Source organism: Apodemus sylvaticus, chromosome 12, assembly GCF_947179515.1.
Source record: "Apodemus sylvaticus chromosome 12, mApoSyl1.1, whole genome shotgun sequence".
Classification (NCBI taxonomy): Eukaryota; Metazoa; Chordata; class Mammalia; order Rodentia; family Muridae; genus Apodemus; species Apodemus sylvaticus.
This window is the reverse complement of record NC_067483.1, coordinates 71,223,377-71,240,421: the sequence shown is the minus strand read 5'-3', so window position 1 is coordinate 71,240,421 and position 17,045 is coordinate 71,223,377. Positions and strand designations below refer to the sequence as shown.

Here is a 17,045-nt window from a genome sequence, read left to right as displayed (position 1 = left end):
TCTGTCAGGGAAGAAATAGCAAGCACACAGGAACAATAACAAGAGGAATTTGGATACTCAGGTAAGGCCATGTTCTGATCACTAACTCAATACCTGGGTAAGGCCATGTTCTGATCAGTAACTCAATACCTGGGTAAGGCCACATTCTGATCACTAACTACATGAGAGCAAAGGACTGGACAACATAGCGAAACCTCAATTTACACCTCTATACCCACTTGTCTTAGTTAGGCTTTTACTACTGTGAACAGATACCATGACCACATCAACCGTGTTCAGAGGTTCAGTCCATTATCACCAAGGAAGGAACACGGCAGCATGCATGCAGGTATGGTACAGGAGCTAAGGAAGATGGAATCTGAAGCATCTCTTAGATTGCACACTAGTTGCTTATTAAAAGTTGGGTGCACAAGGTGCAGAGATTGTTCAATCATCATTACTTGACTTGAAGCTTGCTGTGTGCAAACAGCCTTCTAATTGGGGTATTTGGAGCAAAGCACTGTGGTATCATTAGAATGCCGGAGACAGGCTTAAGAGTTTGTTAGCAGGATTAACAAAAAGGCTATTAATTTTTTAAAGCAAAGCTAAAAATCAGGTATTTTCAGGAGCTTCAAAGGGGTCAAACATATTCTTCTTAAGTCTATAAAGCCAGACAAAGGCACAAAATTGTATGTCTACTATAGAAAGACTCAGAAAGCCACTAATCCATCAGTTCTTGCTGAATTTGAAATAGTGTGTCAGGGGAGCATAGTGTGAAGTATAAAATGCTTCAACACGTAACATATAGAGTTCTTCAGCAAAGGAAAGGAGACATTATCACCAGGCATTTAATAAAGTCTTTGCCCAATCACTGCTGACTAAAATAAGCTAAGGGAGCACAGAAGTCAGTGACTCTATAAGGGAAGGGATACCACAGAATGCAGCAAACAAACAAATGGCATCAGTAAAAAGCCTTGGGGTGTCAGGAACCTGACATACACAGTTGCCACATATAGTTTCAACAGAACAACTCATCATAGGAAGAAACAGAACTGTATGACCCATGCTGAGGTAATAAAGTCATCAATAGAGACTGTCCATGAAAAAGCACGGACACTAAGCTTATGAGACAAGGATTTTAACTCAGTCATTATTATATTAAGAAAACTGAAGGAAGGGCTGCTGAGGTGGGGTGGCAGTGAGGTGTACTTACTGTGCAATCATGAGGACCACAGTTCAGATTCCAGCCCCCAAGCATGCCACCAGACATGTCACACATCACTGACAAGCAGCACCAAGGGGGTGAAAGCAGGTGCATCCCTGAGATGTGTGGGAATCTAGCTGGGTTGTGAAAACCTGTTCCAGACTCAAGCAGAGACCTTGCCTCAAAGAATAGGCAGAAAATGATAAAACTAAGACACCTGATGGATGCCCTCTTAGGGTCTCCAAACTCACACATGTACAAACATTTAAGTATGCTACATATATACACAGATGCATGAACTATTTCTACAGATTTAAAGGCAGGTATTCGAGGGAATGAGAATGATGGTTTATCAAGGAGACAGCAATTATTAAAAAAAGACACAACCAGAAGATCAGTAATGAAGGGTACAAAAGCTGAAATAAAAATACCCTGGGAATCTTAGCAGCAGACATGACACAGAAAAAGCTAATAGAAACATTTTAGATTAGTTTGAAGAAAAAAGAGAAGGCAATGAAAACGAGCAGACCTTCAGAGGTCCTGGAGGAAATCAAGGCACAGCAGCGCACACAATGAAACCCAGGAGCATGCAGGGGCAAAGCAAGGATGTAATGAAATCCCAGCTAAAGCGGTCATGCTCACCGAAGACCTAAGGGTTTACATACACCAAGTATACCACACTGAATGACATCAACATTCCAACATTTCATGGTCGTGGTCAGCAAAAACAAAGGACAAGAGAGCAAGGGCCTGAAGAGAAACTTTGTGTTTACATAGCATCATCAATAAGATAAGCAGATTCACCTCGGGAACATGCAGACACAAAGATGGAAGAACCTCACATGGAAACTGCAAGAGAATTTCTGTCATATGTTGAGGACACAAAAGTCCTTGTGTCCACAGAGCACCATGGGACCAGGATACTAAACACAGGGGCCTCTCCTCAAAGGAATTTCCACCCAGAAAGCTGGAGTGGATATTGTTAATGACCTGGTGACATTTTGGCTGTCTGCAGAGACAGGCCTCACCCAGAATGTTTATCCCAGACTCTTCCCTGCCTAGACCATTCTCCTAAGCTCCCAGCTAATGGAACCCACCCTTGGGAGAGATGTGTACCCCTGACCTCTATGCTACTTCTCTCACAGACCACACTAGATTCTAGGCCTTTCAGCTATAGACCCCACCCTCATGCTCACACAAACTTTGTAAAGGAGTTTCTAGGAAGTTACACCTAAGCTTTTCTGTATACCTGGAATGGGAATGAATGTTGCCTGGAAACTTTTTCCCAAATTGTGCTGTGTTTTAAATATGCAGATAATGAGTTGCCTAGTGTCAGACTCTCCAGGTATGATCTAGGTTGATGAAGCCAATCTGAACTGAGTTTTCATTCTCACTTCTTCCCAGACCCCCTGCAAGGTCTCTCTCAGTAACTTGCCTATAATTCTAGAGCTTGGAAGGTAGATCACAGGGACAAGCTGACTAGCTAGACTAATCACATCTTCAAGCTCTGGGTTCAACTGAGAGACAAATACTATGCTAGACAGTGACCAAGCAAGACTCTTGCTGCTAACTCTGGGCCTCTATACACACACATGAGAATGTATACTTGTATGAACGTGAGTGCTCATGCACTTGTGAACATGCATACAGATATGTGCATACCCCATACACATGCAAGAAGTATGTCATTAGCATTATTATAGAACAAAAGAAAAAATCATGTAAAAACAAACTACTCTTGAAGGGAAGAGAGTCAGAGGGTGTGTATTGGAACAAATGTCTGAATACTGTTAAAATTAGGTTGGTAGTAATTTGAACAAGATTGTTTAAAACTGTCTAATGTCAAGGCATCACTAAGATAATAACTCAGGAAACCATAATTATAGAAAATTAGCTTCAAATGGTAAACTAGAAAATACCTAGCATAGAAAAACAATAATAGAAGAAAACACAGAATAAAAAAGTTTAAGAATCATGAAAAAACTGTTCCTAATTAAAAATATATAAACATGTTAAAGGTTTTGTCATTCATAGCAAATATAAAATTACAAAGATTTCCTTATAAGCATTACACAATGTTAAAGAGACTAAACACACAATTAAGTAGAAATGGATTAAAGAACCTATGATTTTCCTGTTGTAAGTTCTAAGTCATAGTTCTAAGAGAAATTCTTGAGATTCAAACACACACGCAGGGTGAAAAGAAAAGAGTAGAAAAGAAATCTACCATGTAAAGAGAGAAGGAGAGGAAGATAAGTAAGAGATTGAAAATATTTATAATACATAGAAGAAAAATTAAAATTCAAAATGAAATATTTAAGAAATGAAAAACATGTATATGTGCATTTGCAAACATAAAATATTTAAGATCTCAGTACAAACTTCAAGAGTGGCTTAATTTACATGACTTTTCTACTTTTAATATGTAGAAAAAGAAATTACCATTTAATAATAGCTCTTCCAAGTTATCAGGATTTCGAGCAAGCTGTAGGATCAAGGCAGAACCCCGAACCTTGTCTGGAATGTCTTCATATAAGAGCTCAATGTACTCGTCCATGTCATTAATGTTGGCAACTTCATCAATCTGAAATAGAGGGAGGAAGCACTCAGCAGCTCTCCGGACAGAATCGCTGTCAGATGACGATATTTTGTGATCAATATATCACTTATCATAGCAACAAGCAAAGAACAGATAATAGTCATTGTTTTGTAGATAGAAATTTTAGGGGGACATCAATCTCTCCACAAAAACTTCAACCCCAAATCTGTCTTACCCATAAAGATGTAGAGGGATTAAGATGGAGCAAACTGAGAGAACAGCCAACCAATGACTGCCCCAACTTGAGACCCATCCCATGTGAGAGAGCCAATCCCTGACACTATTAATGATACTCTGCTATGCTTGCAGACAGGAGCATTCCAGTAAGTGCCTCTTGAGAGGCTTCATCCAGCACATGGAGGGCAATGCAGAGACCCACAGCTAAACTTCAGGTGGAGCTCTTGTGGAAGAGTGGGGGGATAGAAATGAGCATGTCCGAGGGGTCAAGGATACCACAAGTAGATCCACAGAGTCAACTAACCAGGGACCATGGGGGCTCGCAGAGCCTGGGCCACCTACTAGGGAGCATGTAGGAGCTGGACCTAGATGCCTCACATTTGTAGCAAATGTGTAGCTTGGTCTTCATGTGGGGCCCCTAACAAGTGCAATGGAGGCTAGAGGCTGCCTCTATCTGTTTCCTGCCATAGGATCCCCTTTGCCCTGCCTGGACTGCCTGCTTGGGTCTCAGCGGGAGAGGATGTGCCTAGTCCTGTTGGGACTATACCCCAGGGTGGAGTGGTACCCATGTGGGGCTTACCTTCCCTGAGAAGAGGAGGAAGGGGCAATGGCGGAAGGGATTTATAAGGATGGGACTGGGAAGGGAGGAGGGAGGGGGCTGTGATAGAGATGTAAAGTAAATAAAAAAATAAAAATAAAGAAATTTTGTGCCTTGGTGTACTAGAATGCTGATATAAAAGTATAAGCAAAATAAAATGGAATATGTATAAACTCAACAATTTGTCTCTCAATGTATTTTAATATAATTTACACCTACTATAAAAGATTAAATATTTGAAACTTATTTTAAAATGTTTGGAATATTTTACCACTTATTTTAATATAGTTAAAAATATGTGTTCTAAAGTACTATGAACAATTTTTGTTTTTTATCAATTAAGCATTGATTTTTCAGTTATATCTAAACTGAATCACTTCAAATTCCATATCTGAACATGGCTATATGCATTATTGACAGAAAAAGCTGAACATCTTCATTTAATAGAACAGAATTTACACAGTCTTACCTCCATCCCTTCAAAAGGAGGTGGGTCTTTAGGCTTGCTTGATTTTTCTTTTTTTTCTGTAAAAAGATTTTTAAAAACCCTGAGAATTAGTTTTTAAGGGGTTCAGAGTGATTCTTTATTTTAATTAGTTGAGTTTAATGTTGTCTAAGCTGGGTATATAAAGCTAAATATTTTATGGCAATTTTCTCAATGCATAAAATAAAATATTTCCATATAAAAATCAGTTATTTTGTTCTAATATTGCGATCAGGTAAATCAACAAGACAGAGAAAGGGTATGACTAATACAAAAACAAATAATATAAAAACTAAAGTTAACACATGGAAATTAAGAAATAACAGCAAAATTATAAGCTAAAATAAATAAGAGTGAGTGATATAAACTAAAAAATAAATATTTGATATTTGTATCAACTTAATCCTCATCTATTCTCAAGGAGGCATCCAAAGGCATACAGACATTTATGGTACTATTCAGCTAGGGCATATTTTCATGTTCTAAACAAAAACATGTATACATTAAAATAAATTAATTATAAAAGTAGTATCAAAGGATGTATAATTAACAAATAAATATACATGTAAGAGATTTGACCGTTACTTGAGACTACATGGTAAAAAAGGGGATGGGCAGGGGGTTATGATAGGCTGCTAGAAATAACTGAACACTAATGTAAGCCACAGCTCTATGCAACTAACAGATGCAATTAATACATGCTAATAAACAGAAGAACTGCTATGCGGTATGAGCAATGGGAATGAGAAACATGCTCTTGAAAATAATAATGTTAGGAAAGCCTGTTTTCCCAAGGAGATAGAAACAAATAATGAATTAAAACAGGATTGGCCCTTAGTTCTTTCTGAGGCAGTATCCATGAAAGATAAGGGCGTATCATCAACAGCTAAATTCTGTCTCAAACAGAAAATTTATTATAAGAGTAGTTTTGATGAGCAAAGACAAAAATCATTTAAGGTGATGAATCACAGTGTTAAAATGCACTATAGTCCTCTTTCCCTGCCTTTAGGGTGAGCCTTCTGGCTCTAAATTATCAAAGTATAAAAAGTTACAAAAATTAATTTACATAAATATAGTTTTAATATACAGTAAAAGTCCAACTATTAATTTGCAGAAAGAGATTAATACTGACTTGAATTATTTTATCCATATATCGTGGATAATTTTTTATATTTCTTTTTTCATACAGTACATTATGATCACTAAACTTTCAATAATCCATTTGCACATGTGTTTCCATTTTTATTTGAAACTATCTTTTATATTTTCTGAGTTGTAAACCATTAACAGCCCAGTTCTTTTGTGGGAACTGAGGGCAGAAAAATGACAAGAATGAAGGTAACAATGAGGAATGTTACACTGTCCTAAGGAAAAGGCATGAGGAGAGTGATATCCTAGGGCTATCAAAGCAGTGATAGTCATCATGAGCATAGTAATGCTTAAAATACTTATAGAATTCAACTCAAATTATAGATTATGTACAAATAGCAAATTTAGAAAATACAAGGTGGACAGAGAAGATATTTTCTGCCCTAAATATGCCTTTTATTATTCTACAATTGTTATGACAGATGTATCTCCTTACTCCAGTGTAGTGTACACACGCACAACCAATGGTGTGTGTAGGATCATAAAACCTCCAATGTAGGAAACAAGTTCACCTGCTTGTTTATCCTAACACTGGTAAGAACGCATCACCAAAATGAACACAGCTTTCAGAATATGTATTTTTATACTGTACTGTATGATACCATATTACATATATATTTTTAAGTAAATATAATATTTTGAAGATGACAAATGCTCGCCTTTGGTATTGAATTTAAAATTCCATACCCCTTTTCGCTTACCTTTTCCTGACAATGAGTCACGGCGGTTCTGTAGATAGTACAAAAGCTGTTCTACCTCATTTAGCTTTGAGGGATGGATGAGTTTACATTCTTCAACCACTTTCCGGGCCAGAGAGGTTATGTCTGTGTTAGCATTGAGACTCTTCAGGCGGATGCTGCGAGCACATGCATATTTCCAGGTCAGACATTATAAAAATGCATGACAGATTCAATAATACTGTTCTAAGATGAATTGTAAATTATCAGACTCTATGCCTTCTGGCCAAAGTAAAGATTTAGATATGATAAATATATCTAGGCTTATATAAATTGAAAGCAACATAAATCTTTTAAGACTTTCTAGACATGATATTCAGAAGTCCTGTTTGAGGCAGTACTTCTGATATAAAACAATCTTATTACTGAATATGAAATACATACTACCACAAATGATATAATTTATGCTTAAATATAACAACATTTCCAAGTTTTTCTTTACTTGCAGTGCTGGGACTGGAACCCAGGCCCTGGTACCTGCAAAGAGCTCAGACTTGCTTCCTTTTCAACTGAGCCCAGGATAGTTACTATGAGTCTAAAAAAAAAAATATAGTGCCAAGGAACACAATGACCTGTTCACAGGGATTCATGGCATGAGAGAGAACTATGAAAATATAAAATCAGGATTGTCAAGTAAATTCTCCTATGCAAGACTTACATTCAGCAGGAGAAAATGACCAAGGGCATACTGTAGAAATTATTTCTCTGTGAAGATAGTTATTTTTGTTATCTTGTAGGAAGATAACAAGCTACTACAGTGAGACATGGATGAGACTCTACAGAAACACTCTGAACTCCACAGCAGCGGCATTTAGATGCCGACGACCTCTCCTGAATCTAGTCTAGTAGCATGTCTTAGATCTTCTTCCTAGTTTAGATCCACTAGGATGACATTCTTTATCTTATTTAGTGTTAAATCTGTTTGGCTTTATTGTTGATTACTTTTAAGTATTTAAAATAATTGACTTTATTTTGGACAGTCCTAGTTGTACATTGTAAGGCAGTTATAGCAAGGATGGTACACAGAAATAACTCCAAAAGGGACAATCCAGAAAATTTGTTTCCCAATAAATCTGACTGAGAAGATCTACATCACTAGGTAGGCATGATAAGAAAACTCAATTCTAGAACTTGGAAGGGAATCTGAAGCAGGACCGTGAGCTCAAGGTCAGTCTAGGCTCTACAATGAGACTATTTCAAACAAAAAAAATGAAACTCGTAAAACATATCTTTACATTTCTATTAGGCTTTTGGGGTAGATTCATTTTCTAGAAAAAGTCTTCACAAAAGTACAGATTACATGCTCACCTCTCTCCCCGTTACTACTGTGTACATGTGATTACCATCTTATATCTGTGTGGCATAGTTATTACCTATATCAAAACTCACAGAACACACAAAGTGAACTCTAATGTAAGCTAAGAACTAATACTAGTACATCTAGTTATTAACTAAGGGCTGTAGTTAGTTACGTAGCATTCACTCTGTGTTCTATGAGTGTTTATAAATGTCATAAAATGTCATACATAAAAGCTTTACTTTTCTAAAATGATCTCCTGTTCATGACAATCTCGAACTCCATTATACTTAAAGTTTTGCCTCCTCTATAATGTCAGACATTTGGAATTGTAGAGTATGTAGATTTTCCAGATTGACTTTATTTTGGTTAACAATATGTATGTAGGGTCCCCTCCATGTCTTTTTGTACTTAATAATTAATTTCCTTTACATTTTTGAATAATGCTTTATAATATGGAGGTATCACAGCTGATATACTCACTATGAAATAACAGTCTGGGCGCTTTCAATTGCTGGCTATTTTGGATAAAGTTTCTATAAATATATGTGTTAGACTTTTATGTACATGTAAGTTTTTTAACACATTTGAGTATCTAAAAATGCAATTACTGGATATTATGTGAGCCTGTGCTTAGATAATACAAAGTATATGCCATCTTATGGTATAGCGTACATTTTATATTATTACAAGCTATGACTGAGAATTCCTGTCACGACATTCTTGCCAGTATCTGCTGTTGCCAGTGTTATGGGCCTTAGCCATTATAGTGGGTGTGGTGATTCCTGTCTGTTTTAATACATACATATATACATACATACTTACATACATATGATTTTCAATATCTTCTAGGTCTACTTTCTATCACCCTATATATTAGCAACCCAGTTTGGCCTATATAAACTCAAGCAATTTTCGTTTTAGTGTATAGTCTCCTCAGAGTTGCATCTATTAAAAGGGAACTGGAGAAAAACAAGTTTTATTTTGTATTTTGAAATGACACTCGTGGCTTCTTGACTGCTTTTAATCAGCATGACTACTTTTTTTTAGGAACCCAACATCTATTAAAAACTGACAAAATATCACCTGTATGATTTCTATACCCTAACTATCAGCTTCTCAAAATGTGATCTTCAGAAAGCTGAACTCGGTTGAGAATGAGTGGCTTATTCCATTCCTCTGAGCAATGCAGGAGGCTGAAATGCCATGTTTGTGGTTCTAGGACAATGTGGTTCTGACTTCTCCAAGGTAATGACAGTTTATGCCACACCTATCTCAATTTATACAGACTTCCTCTTCTTCATCAGTAACAAAACCTTAAGTTATCAAAACACATTTTCCTTTTGGTAATGTCTTTTGGTACACACCTTTTGCTAGTGAACATGACACGCCTTTTTTCTAATGAGTGTGAGACACCTTTTTCTAGTGAGTGTGAAACAGTTTTTGTTAGTAAGTATGGCACACCTTTTGCTAGGGAGTATATCCTTTAGGAGTGTGAAGTGAAGGTCATAAGACTCTAAAGTTAAAGACAACTTTTCTGTAGAAAATCTAAAATAAAATCTTAGGTAATCAATGACAAACAAGAAAAAACACAGAGAAGAACAAAGTGTGAGCTAGCTGGACTGCAGTGTGAGCATGCACACACATTGTTCTAGACTTGTACAGTTTAGAGAACGCATTTATCTTTAATATGCGTCATTAAGTAAATCTCCTTCTGATGCCAATAGAAAACCAGTGAGGACCACGAACTGAGACACCAAGCAGTTTCTCTTCACAGGATGAAGCAAGCCAGGGCTTCTCAACTACAGCATCACTGAAACTTAGGCTTAGTATGCCACTTAGATGCCAATGTGACCATCTTGTAATGTCAGCCTATGGTATCTCTATGGGAAACAATGTTCCTCGTGGGAAAAACCATCCCAGAGTGTTTAAGACCAGAGTCAATGGATGTACTTAAAGCAGCACTTTCACATGTGCTCCTAGCAGCCCGAGCACCCTCCACCTAACACAATATGGTACGAGCAGAGATTCTTTCTAACTAGTCACCAAATCAATGTTGTGTACCTGGAAGAGAGTTGAGAGAGAACACGAAGTGATATTAAATCTTCTCTACTAGCATAAAGTTATAGAAGGAAGGTAGAAAAATTACCAGCAAAACTTCAGAATAATGAAAAAAGAACAGTCTCCCTTAAATTCATCAAGGAAAGTGAGCAGGCCACTGGATCTAGGTGCAGTCTAAAAGAGAGCTTGTCGTATACTAGCATTATTCAGAGGATTAGGTGGCTTTCAGGAGCTAATTCAAGATCTGTGCCCCATTTAGGAACATCTGAATGTCACACCACACTCCCATTAATTCTACGGGAAAAAGAATACAGGATTTTATAAGACTCAAAATTTCTAAATTAAGCAAGAAGTCCCATATATACATTTCTTTTGTGATTAATTTCACTTGACATTACAAAAGTTGTACTTTCTCTAGAATACCTTCCATATTTATATAGTTGAATGCAATCTTTTCTTGACTAAGATGAAATAGTCCAAAGAATGTTATGACCATTAATTACTTATGAAGATTAAAATAATATCATTTGCATAAAGGTTATATAAAGTCTCCTATTTTCATAATGTATACAGAACGAAGAAAACTTACATTTTTTGGCATTCCTTTCGTTCACCCAACATGGGATCCCCCATTTCTCCAAGAATGGTGGCTTCCACTTCATACTGAACGATGAGCGCTTTTTCTGACGGATGCACATCAATATTCCCTCCTTTAACCTTCCTGAAAAAATTTTAAAAAAGATTAAAGTTTCACAGGACATCCACAACTTCCACCCTCTTTCCACATTTGAACTACAAAAAGAGAAAGTCATCCTATGTTCAAGGACATAACTGGCTAACTTATTATTCAGACAGTATTTTCCCCCAATGACTCACAGAGTCAACAGAACCCTATCAAAGCCCTGACAGCCCAGAGAAGGAAAAGACAACATTAAATTTTACATGGAAACAAAGACCCTAAATAACAAACATAATTGTGATAAAGAGCAGCAGTGTGGTAGGACTCACACCCATCAACTTAAACACTCCCAATTTAAGCAGCCAGTTACTAGCTCAAGGAGAGTTTCATATTAATAGGTCTATTGATTGGGACTGACTGCAGGAGACAACCTATGTTTACAGCCAGTTAATCTGCAACAAGGATGCTGCAAGTATCCATGCAGAGAAAGAACAATCTCTGACAAAGGATGCTAAGAAGATCAGATATTCTTAACCACCATACACACTATTAACTCCAGTGGGGAAAAAGATCAGATATTCTGAACCGCCATATACACTAAACTCCAGTGGGGAAAAGGCCAGCATTTAAAAGCATAAGGGAAAGCTTCATGAACTTAGCAATGGTTACTTTGCAAAAGCCACAGTAACTATTAATAAATCAGACTTCGACAAATCAAAATTGTTGACAGTATTGACATACTCAACACGGTTAAAAGAAACATTTGTCCAGTTTAGGACAAATGTTTCAAAATTGCAAATTTAATAATGCCTAATATATGTATATAACATATATATTATATTCAGTAACCACTTTTTCCTAAAAAAGAAAGACAAATGACCAAAGAGGTTGAAAGAAGCTCAATTTACTTTGTAATTAGGAAATGCAAATCAAAGCAGAATAAGACACCACTTTGTAGCCCCTAGAATAGCTACAAGTATAGAGCAAACACAAAGAGAAAATAATAGGCAAAGTGTGGTGAAAACTGGGGTTCTCATATAAGGGGGAGCATATGAGCCACAGACACTAAGGAAAACTCCTTGCTAGTTCTTCAATGAGTCCAACAAGGAATTACTTCATGTTCCTGTAATCCCAAGCTTATGTATACACTAAATGACTGAATCTTGTCATGATGACAGTAACATTATTCCTAATAGGTAATAGGCACAACCCCCCTGAATATCTATCAATACTTGGTCATGAACAGTTTGCAATATATCTGTGCAATGAATTATATTATTCAGTTACAAAACTGAATATATATTATTCAGTTAATAAAGTGTTAACACAGTATCTATAGTGTAGCACAGAATAACAGAAGTGGAACATAATTATACACTGTGAAAAAAACTGAACGAAGCATCATATATATCATATCCATCAAGCCCTTGCCTTTTCCATTATGTCTGTACATTATATATATATATATGCATATATATATGTGTGTGTATGTGTATAAGTACATGTGAAGGCAATGCAAACTTTTGTCAAAATTGAACAATGTTTTTTCAACCTTTTTCTAGATTCTGACTAAAACATCACAGTGACTAGATTAGTTATATTTATTGTTTTCTAGATGATGTGGTTTTAAAACAGGGTCCACACTAGTACAATGATCCTAACTAAAACCACATCTGACACAACCATATTATATGAAAATCAGCAAATGCTACAAGAGCAACACTTTCTTTAAAAAACCTTAGGTTTAAAGTTGAAATTAGAAAATGTATTTGACAAAAAAAAAGTGTGTGTGTGTGTGTGTAGGTTTGTGGGAAAATGTACATGTGTGTATGTTCTTAGCAAAATGATGTTGGATGTGAGTACTGACTATATGCTTTGATTACATAGTCCTTTTACAAATCTCTACTGAAAATCTTCTCATTTAAGATTATAAAATGAAAAAGACAAAGCATTATGTTCCCTTGCATTGTACAAGCAGTATAGCTGATTTATCTTAAATTTGTTTGACTATATTTGAGAGTCCACTAACACTGGTAAGATATTTCTGTGATGGCTAGAACCCTATCAAGTAAGGGAAAATATATTCAACAAATTTTATTAGGACTTAAAATAATGTCACCCACCTAACATGCATGTTTTTTCTCTCAAAAGTATTTTCATATTTTGTTCCTTATGTCCTTCTGAAAGTACTGTCTCTCAGTTTCAAATGAAGTAATTATGTCCAAAAGCCAAACCTATGTGCTTTTTTTGCAAGTGGATTAGCAACAGAGATTTAACTAAAAATAGAGACTCCAAATGAGCAAGTTCTTTAATTTATTCACTGCTTGCTCACACTTGGTCCAGTGAGAGGTATTTTCTAACCACGGGAGGTCTTATTTTTTACAGACATTAAAGAATCTCACAACATTTCCTTATTCTTTGATGTAGCTGATATCATACATATGCAAAACAAAAATAGTAGGCTTTTGCATGCCAAGGTCTTAATAATAATGAACTTCCTACAGAAATTCTACAATGAATGTGACCTTCAAGTGAGTAAAATGGACCAAGAACAGCTGACTGAACATCTCAATCCAGTCTTGCATAAAGCAAAAACCATCAGGTCTGTCTTTATTCCACACCACGCGCCATGATTTACGAATCTCAAACTCAACAAAAAATCGGTGATGTGACAGAATTAATTTCCAAGCTTCCATGGGATTTATCTATTGAGAAATCCAGGAGAGTGGGACATAAAAAAAAGAAAGAAAGAAAGAAAGAAAAGAAACCCACGAAATTTGGAAATATGGGGTTTATCTCGCCTAACCTGCCACTTAATGAGGTTATAGATTAATGTAGCAAGGACATCATCAGAAGCTGTCAGGACGCCTCCAAGCTAAGGTGGACCTCGCGCCCCTGCAGGGCCCATCCTTTATTCCACCCCACCATCTTCTCACCTTTCTTTCCTTCCCTGCGTCCCACCCCTTCTCACATCAAGCTTTGCCCCTGGACGTCCCGTGGTCTGCGGGGGAAACACCTAAGGACCTGCTCAGGGCGGAGCCCGGGTCGTCACCTTTTGAGGTATCTGGCGTCCTCGCCTTGCATGGCGGCGGCGGCAGCGGCGTGGGGAGAATGGGAGGGTCCGAGAATCTGGGAGGGGTACTTCCGGGGACCCGGCCAAAGTACCCTCAAAGCAGAGGCGGTGACAGTCTGAGGCCTGCAAGGCGGGGCGGCGGCGGCGGCGGCGCAGCGGTTACCACGGTGAGGCCGCCGGCTCCTCCCACAGCTCCTGGGCCCCAAAACACTGGAGCAGCCTAGACCCGCCCAGAGCCGTCAGGGCCGGACTCTCCGCAAGGCGCATGCGCTCACGCGACAGCTACAGTCTGCGCAGGCTCAGTTTGAGGCCCTGGCTCCTGAGACAAATCTGACGTTCCCAGGAACAGCGCTGCGGGAAGGGTTTGGCGCTGGTCTGGGAGCCTGTGCTTTAGAGACATATTCCTGGTCACTGCCCCCTGGAGGATGGGAAAGGAATAAGCATTGCAATCTGCAAAATTGCAATTTGAAGTCTTTAGCCTGAAAGGAGGCAATGTAACTAGTGAACCTTTTAGCTAACTAATGATGGTCATCGGCCTAACCTTTGGCAACAACGTCTAAGGTGGAACTTCTATTTTGGAACATGTAAAAGGTTCTGCATGGGTTGCACTGAATTCTAGCTGGTGGAAATAGTCTGTGATGTGGAAAGGATGAGCTTTGAAAGTGGTATTTAAAATCATAAATAGAGAATACTCCCTTCCATTATAACAAGCCAACTTTTGAACTTCCAAATCGTCCACTGATTAACTTTAACTCAAGATTCTTGAGAAATTGTTTCTTCCAAGGCAAGTAATTGTTGACAATTGGAGAGAGAAAAGAGTTGCTTTTTAGCAGTAGCAAGCAGTCTGTTCTGCTTTGAGATAGCTAATCCTTTAACCTGTCCTTCACTGTCTTCTGGTATCACATTGTTAGCCACTCCTTCAAATGAGTTAATAGTGATTTATCATTATCAATAATGTCACTATTTTATCAATAATGTCATGAGTAAAAATGTGGTGCAGAGACATTAAAGAGATGTTTTATGCCCCTACCAATTCACACCAATTAAATTTATTTATGATAAAGTTGTAACTATTCTTTCAATCTATCAAGAAAAGAATTTCGAGCAAACTTTAAGTTCTCTGTGTTTATCAAAGTCTTCTTAATGAACTGTCACAAAATTCTGTCTTACTGTTAAGGCAATCATAATATTCAGCTTTTCCTCTCTTCACACTCTTGATGATTGGTCTAAGCAGTTTGCATATGAATTATCCCTAATTGGACTTTCTATTTCAAATATTGATTCTTCAAACCAAGACAAAACTGTACAAAATATCACTCACAACATTTTTAACAATAATAAAAGCAAGGCACATTACTTTAAACTAAAAAAAAAAAATCTCTACTTGTGAGTCATGACCCCTCTATGGGTGGAAGGACACCTTTTCATGGAGGTCTCCTGAAGTCATTGGAAAACGTCAATATTTATATCAAGATTCATAACTAACAAAAGTACAGTAGTTACAAAGTAGCAACCAAAATCATTTTATGGTTGGGGTCATCACAACATGAGGAACTTATTAAAGAGACATAGTGTTAGGAAGGTTGAGAACCACTGCTTTAAAGCTTCTGTAGAGGCTGGCAACAAAGCCTGTCTCCACCTCTGATAATGTGTGTTCTATCTCTGGGACCCACACCATGGGAAGAGAGGAACCTACATCTACAGGTTGTCCTCCGACTTACACATGTGTCCAGTGACACCACACACACACACACACACACACACACCAAAATAACTTTTTAATATAAAGCCTTCATATACCTAAAATTAAAAGATCAAAATATAGTTTACATTCAAATGAACATAATAAAGATTCTTGCAGAGGCTGGAGGATCTCTATGAGTGTGAGGGTTTGAGCGCAGCCTAGTCTATGTAGCTAGTTCCACGCCAGCCAAGGAGAAAAAGTGGAGCCTGTCTTTAAAGGAACCTAACTAAAGACAGCACACACACACACACACACACACACACACACACACACACTCGTGTGTGTGAGAGAGAGAGAGGGGAATTGGGTAGCTGAATATGTGCTTGGAAGCAAACCAATAAGCAGTATCTATATCAAGATTCATAACTAACAAATATGTCTACTATAAATAGTCTCTGCTTTAGTTCTAGTTCCATGTTCCTGCTCTGAGTTCCAGTCTAGGTTTCCCTTAATGATGAACTGTAACTGTGAAGCCAAATAACCCTTTACTCTCCAGATTGCTGTTGGTCAGTATTTTATCACAGCAACAAACTCCTGCTGTCAGATTGTGGCTTTATTATGAAGCCTGCCTCTATATCTCTGTTCTTTTCGTGAACTGACAGCAGACAGTGTTACAGCTTTACCTTAAAGAAAATCCAGTGCAGATTCAGTGCAGGAAACAATTTAATTATAAAATGGTGATTCAGCTAAAAATAAAAATTAAATGCTATGAACATTAAAAAATTAACTTCTGCTTATCAAAAAAGACATCAAAGCAAAAAAGATGAGTCAAAATGGTGTAAGCCATTTGCATCAGATACCAACTAAGAAAGGGTTACTATTCTGGCTATGTTATGATCCTCTGCTATAGAAAGAAGAAAATATAACTTACTTGAAAAATGGGCAGTGGAGGAAATAGGAATACAAAGTAAAGAAACAAGAAATGGAGGGAGGGAGGGAAGGAAGGAGAAAAAAATGAACGAGGCAAAAGTTTTCCACTTTACCAGTAGCCAAGGAGCAAAAGTAACTGTCACTGTATCTGGTGAGAATGAGAAGCCCTAGAGATTTTTTGGTTCACATTTTCAGCTGATTGTGCAGTAGAACAATTATGTGAGACTAACATTTCTAATTATTTTAAGGTTAAATAGATACTTTAGATGTCAGCTATTCTGCTCTTAATTTTGTGTCTTAGAGAAAATCCTACTGTCTCTGTACAATGAAGACTATTCAAGAATGATCCGATGTGTTGTGAACAGTAAAAAGGCAACTTAAAAACTGGATCTGA

At 37.4% G+C, this 17,045-nt stretch overlaps 1 protein-coding gene across 1 annotated transcript in view; it reads right to left on the bottom strand.

Moving 5' to 3' along the window:
* Kifap3 (kinesin associated protein 3) overlaps positions 1 to 14,248 on the bottom strand; it is a 131,225-nt gene extending 116,977 nt beyond the window's left edge. Inside the window, exons 1-5 of the mRNA XM_052200611.1 lie at positions 14,017 to 14,248; positions 10,875 to 11,006; positions 6,892 to 7,046; positions 5,027 to 5,082; positions 3,626 to 3,767 (exon numbers count right to left, since the gene is read on the bottom strand). Coding sequence (XP_052056571.1) covers positions 3,626 to 3,767; positions 5,027 to 5,082; positions 6,892 to 7,046; positions 10,875 to 11,006; positions 14,017 to 14,048 — 517 coding nt within the window. The 5' untranslated portion in view covers positions 14,049 to 14,248. The remainder of the gene's footprint in view (positions 1 to 3,625; positions 3,768 to 5,026; positions 5,083 to 6,891; positions 7,047 to 10,874; positions 11,007 to 14,016) is intronic.
* Between the last annotated feature and the right edge of the window lie 2,797 nt (positions 14,249 to 17,045).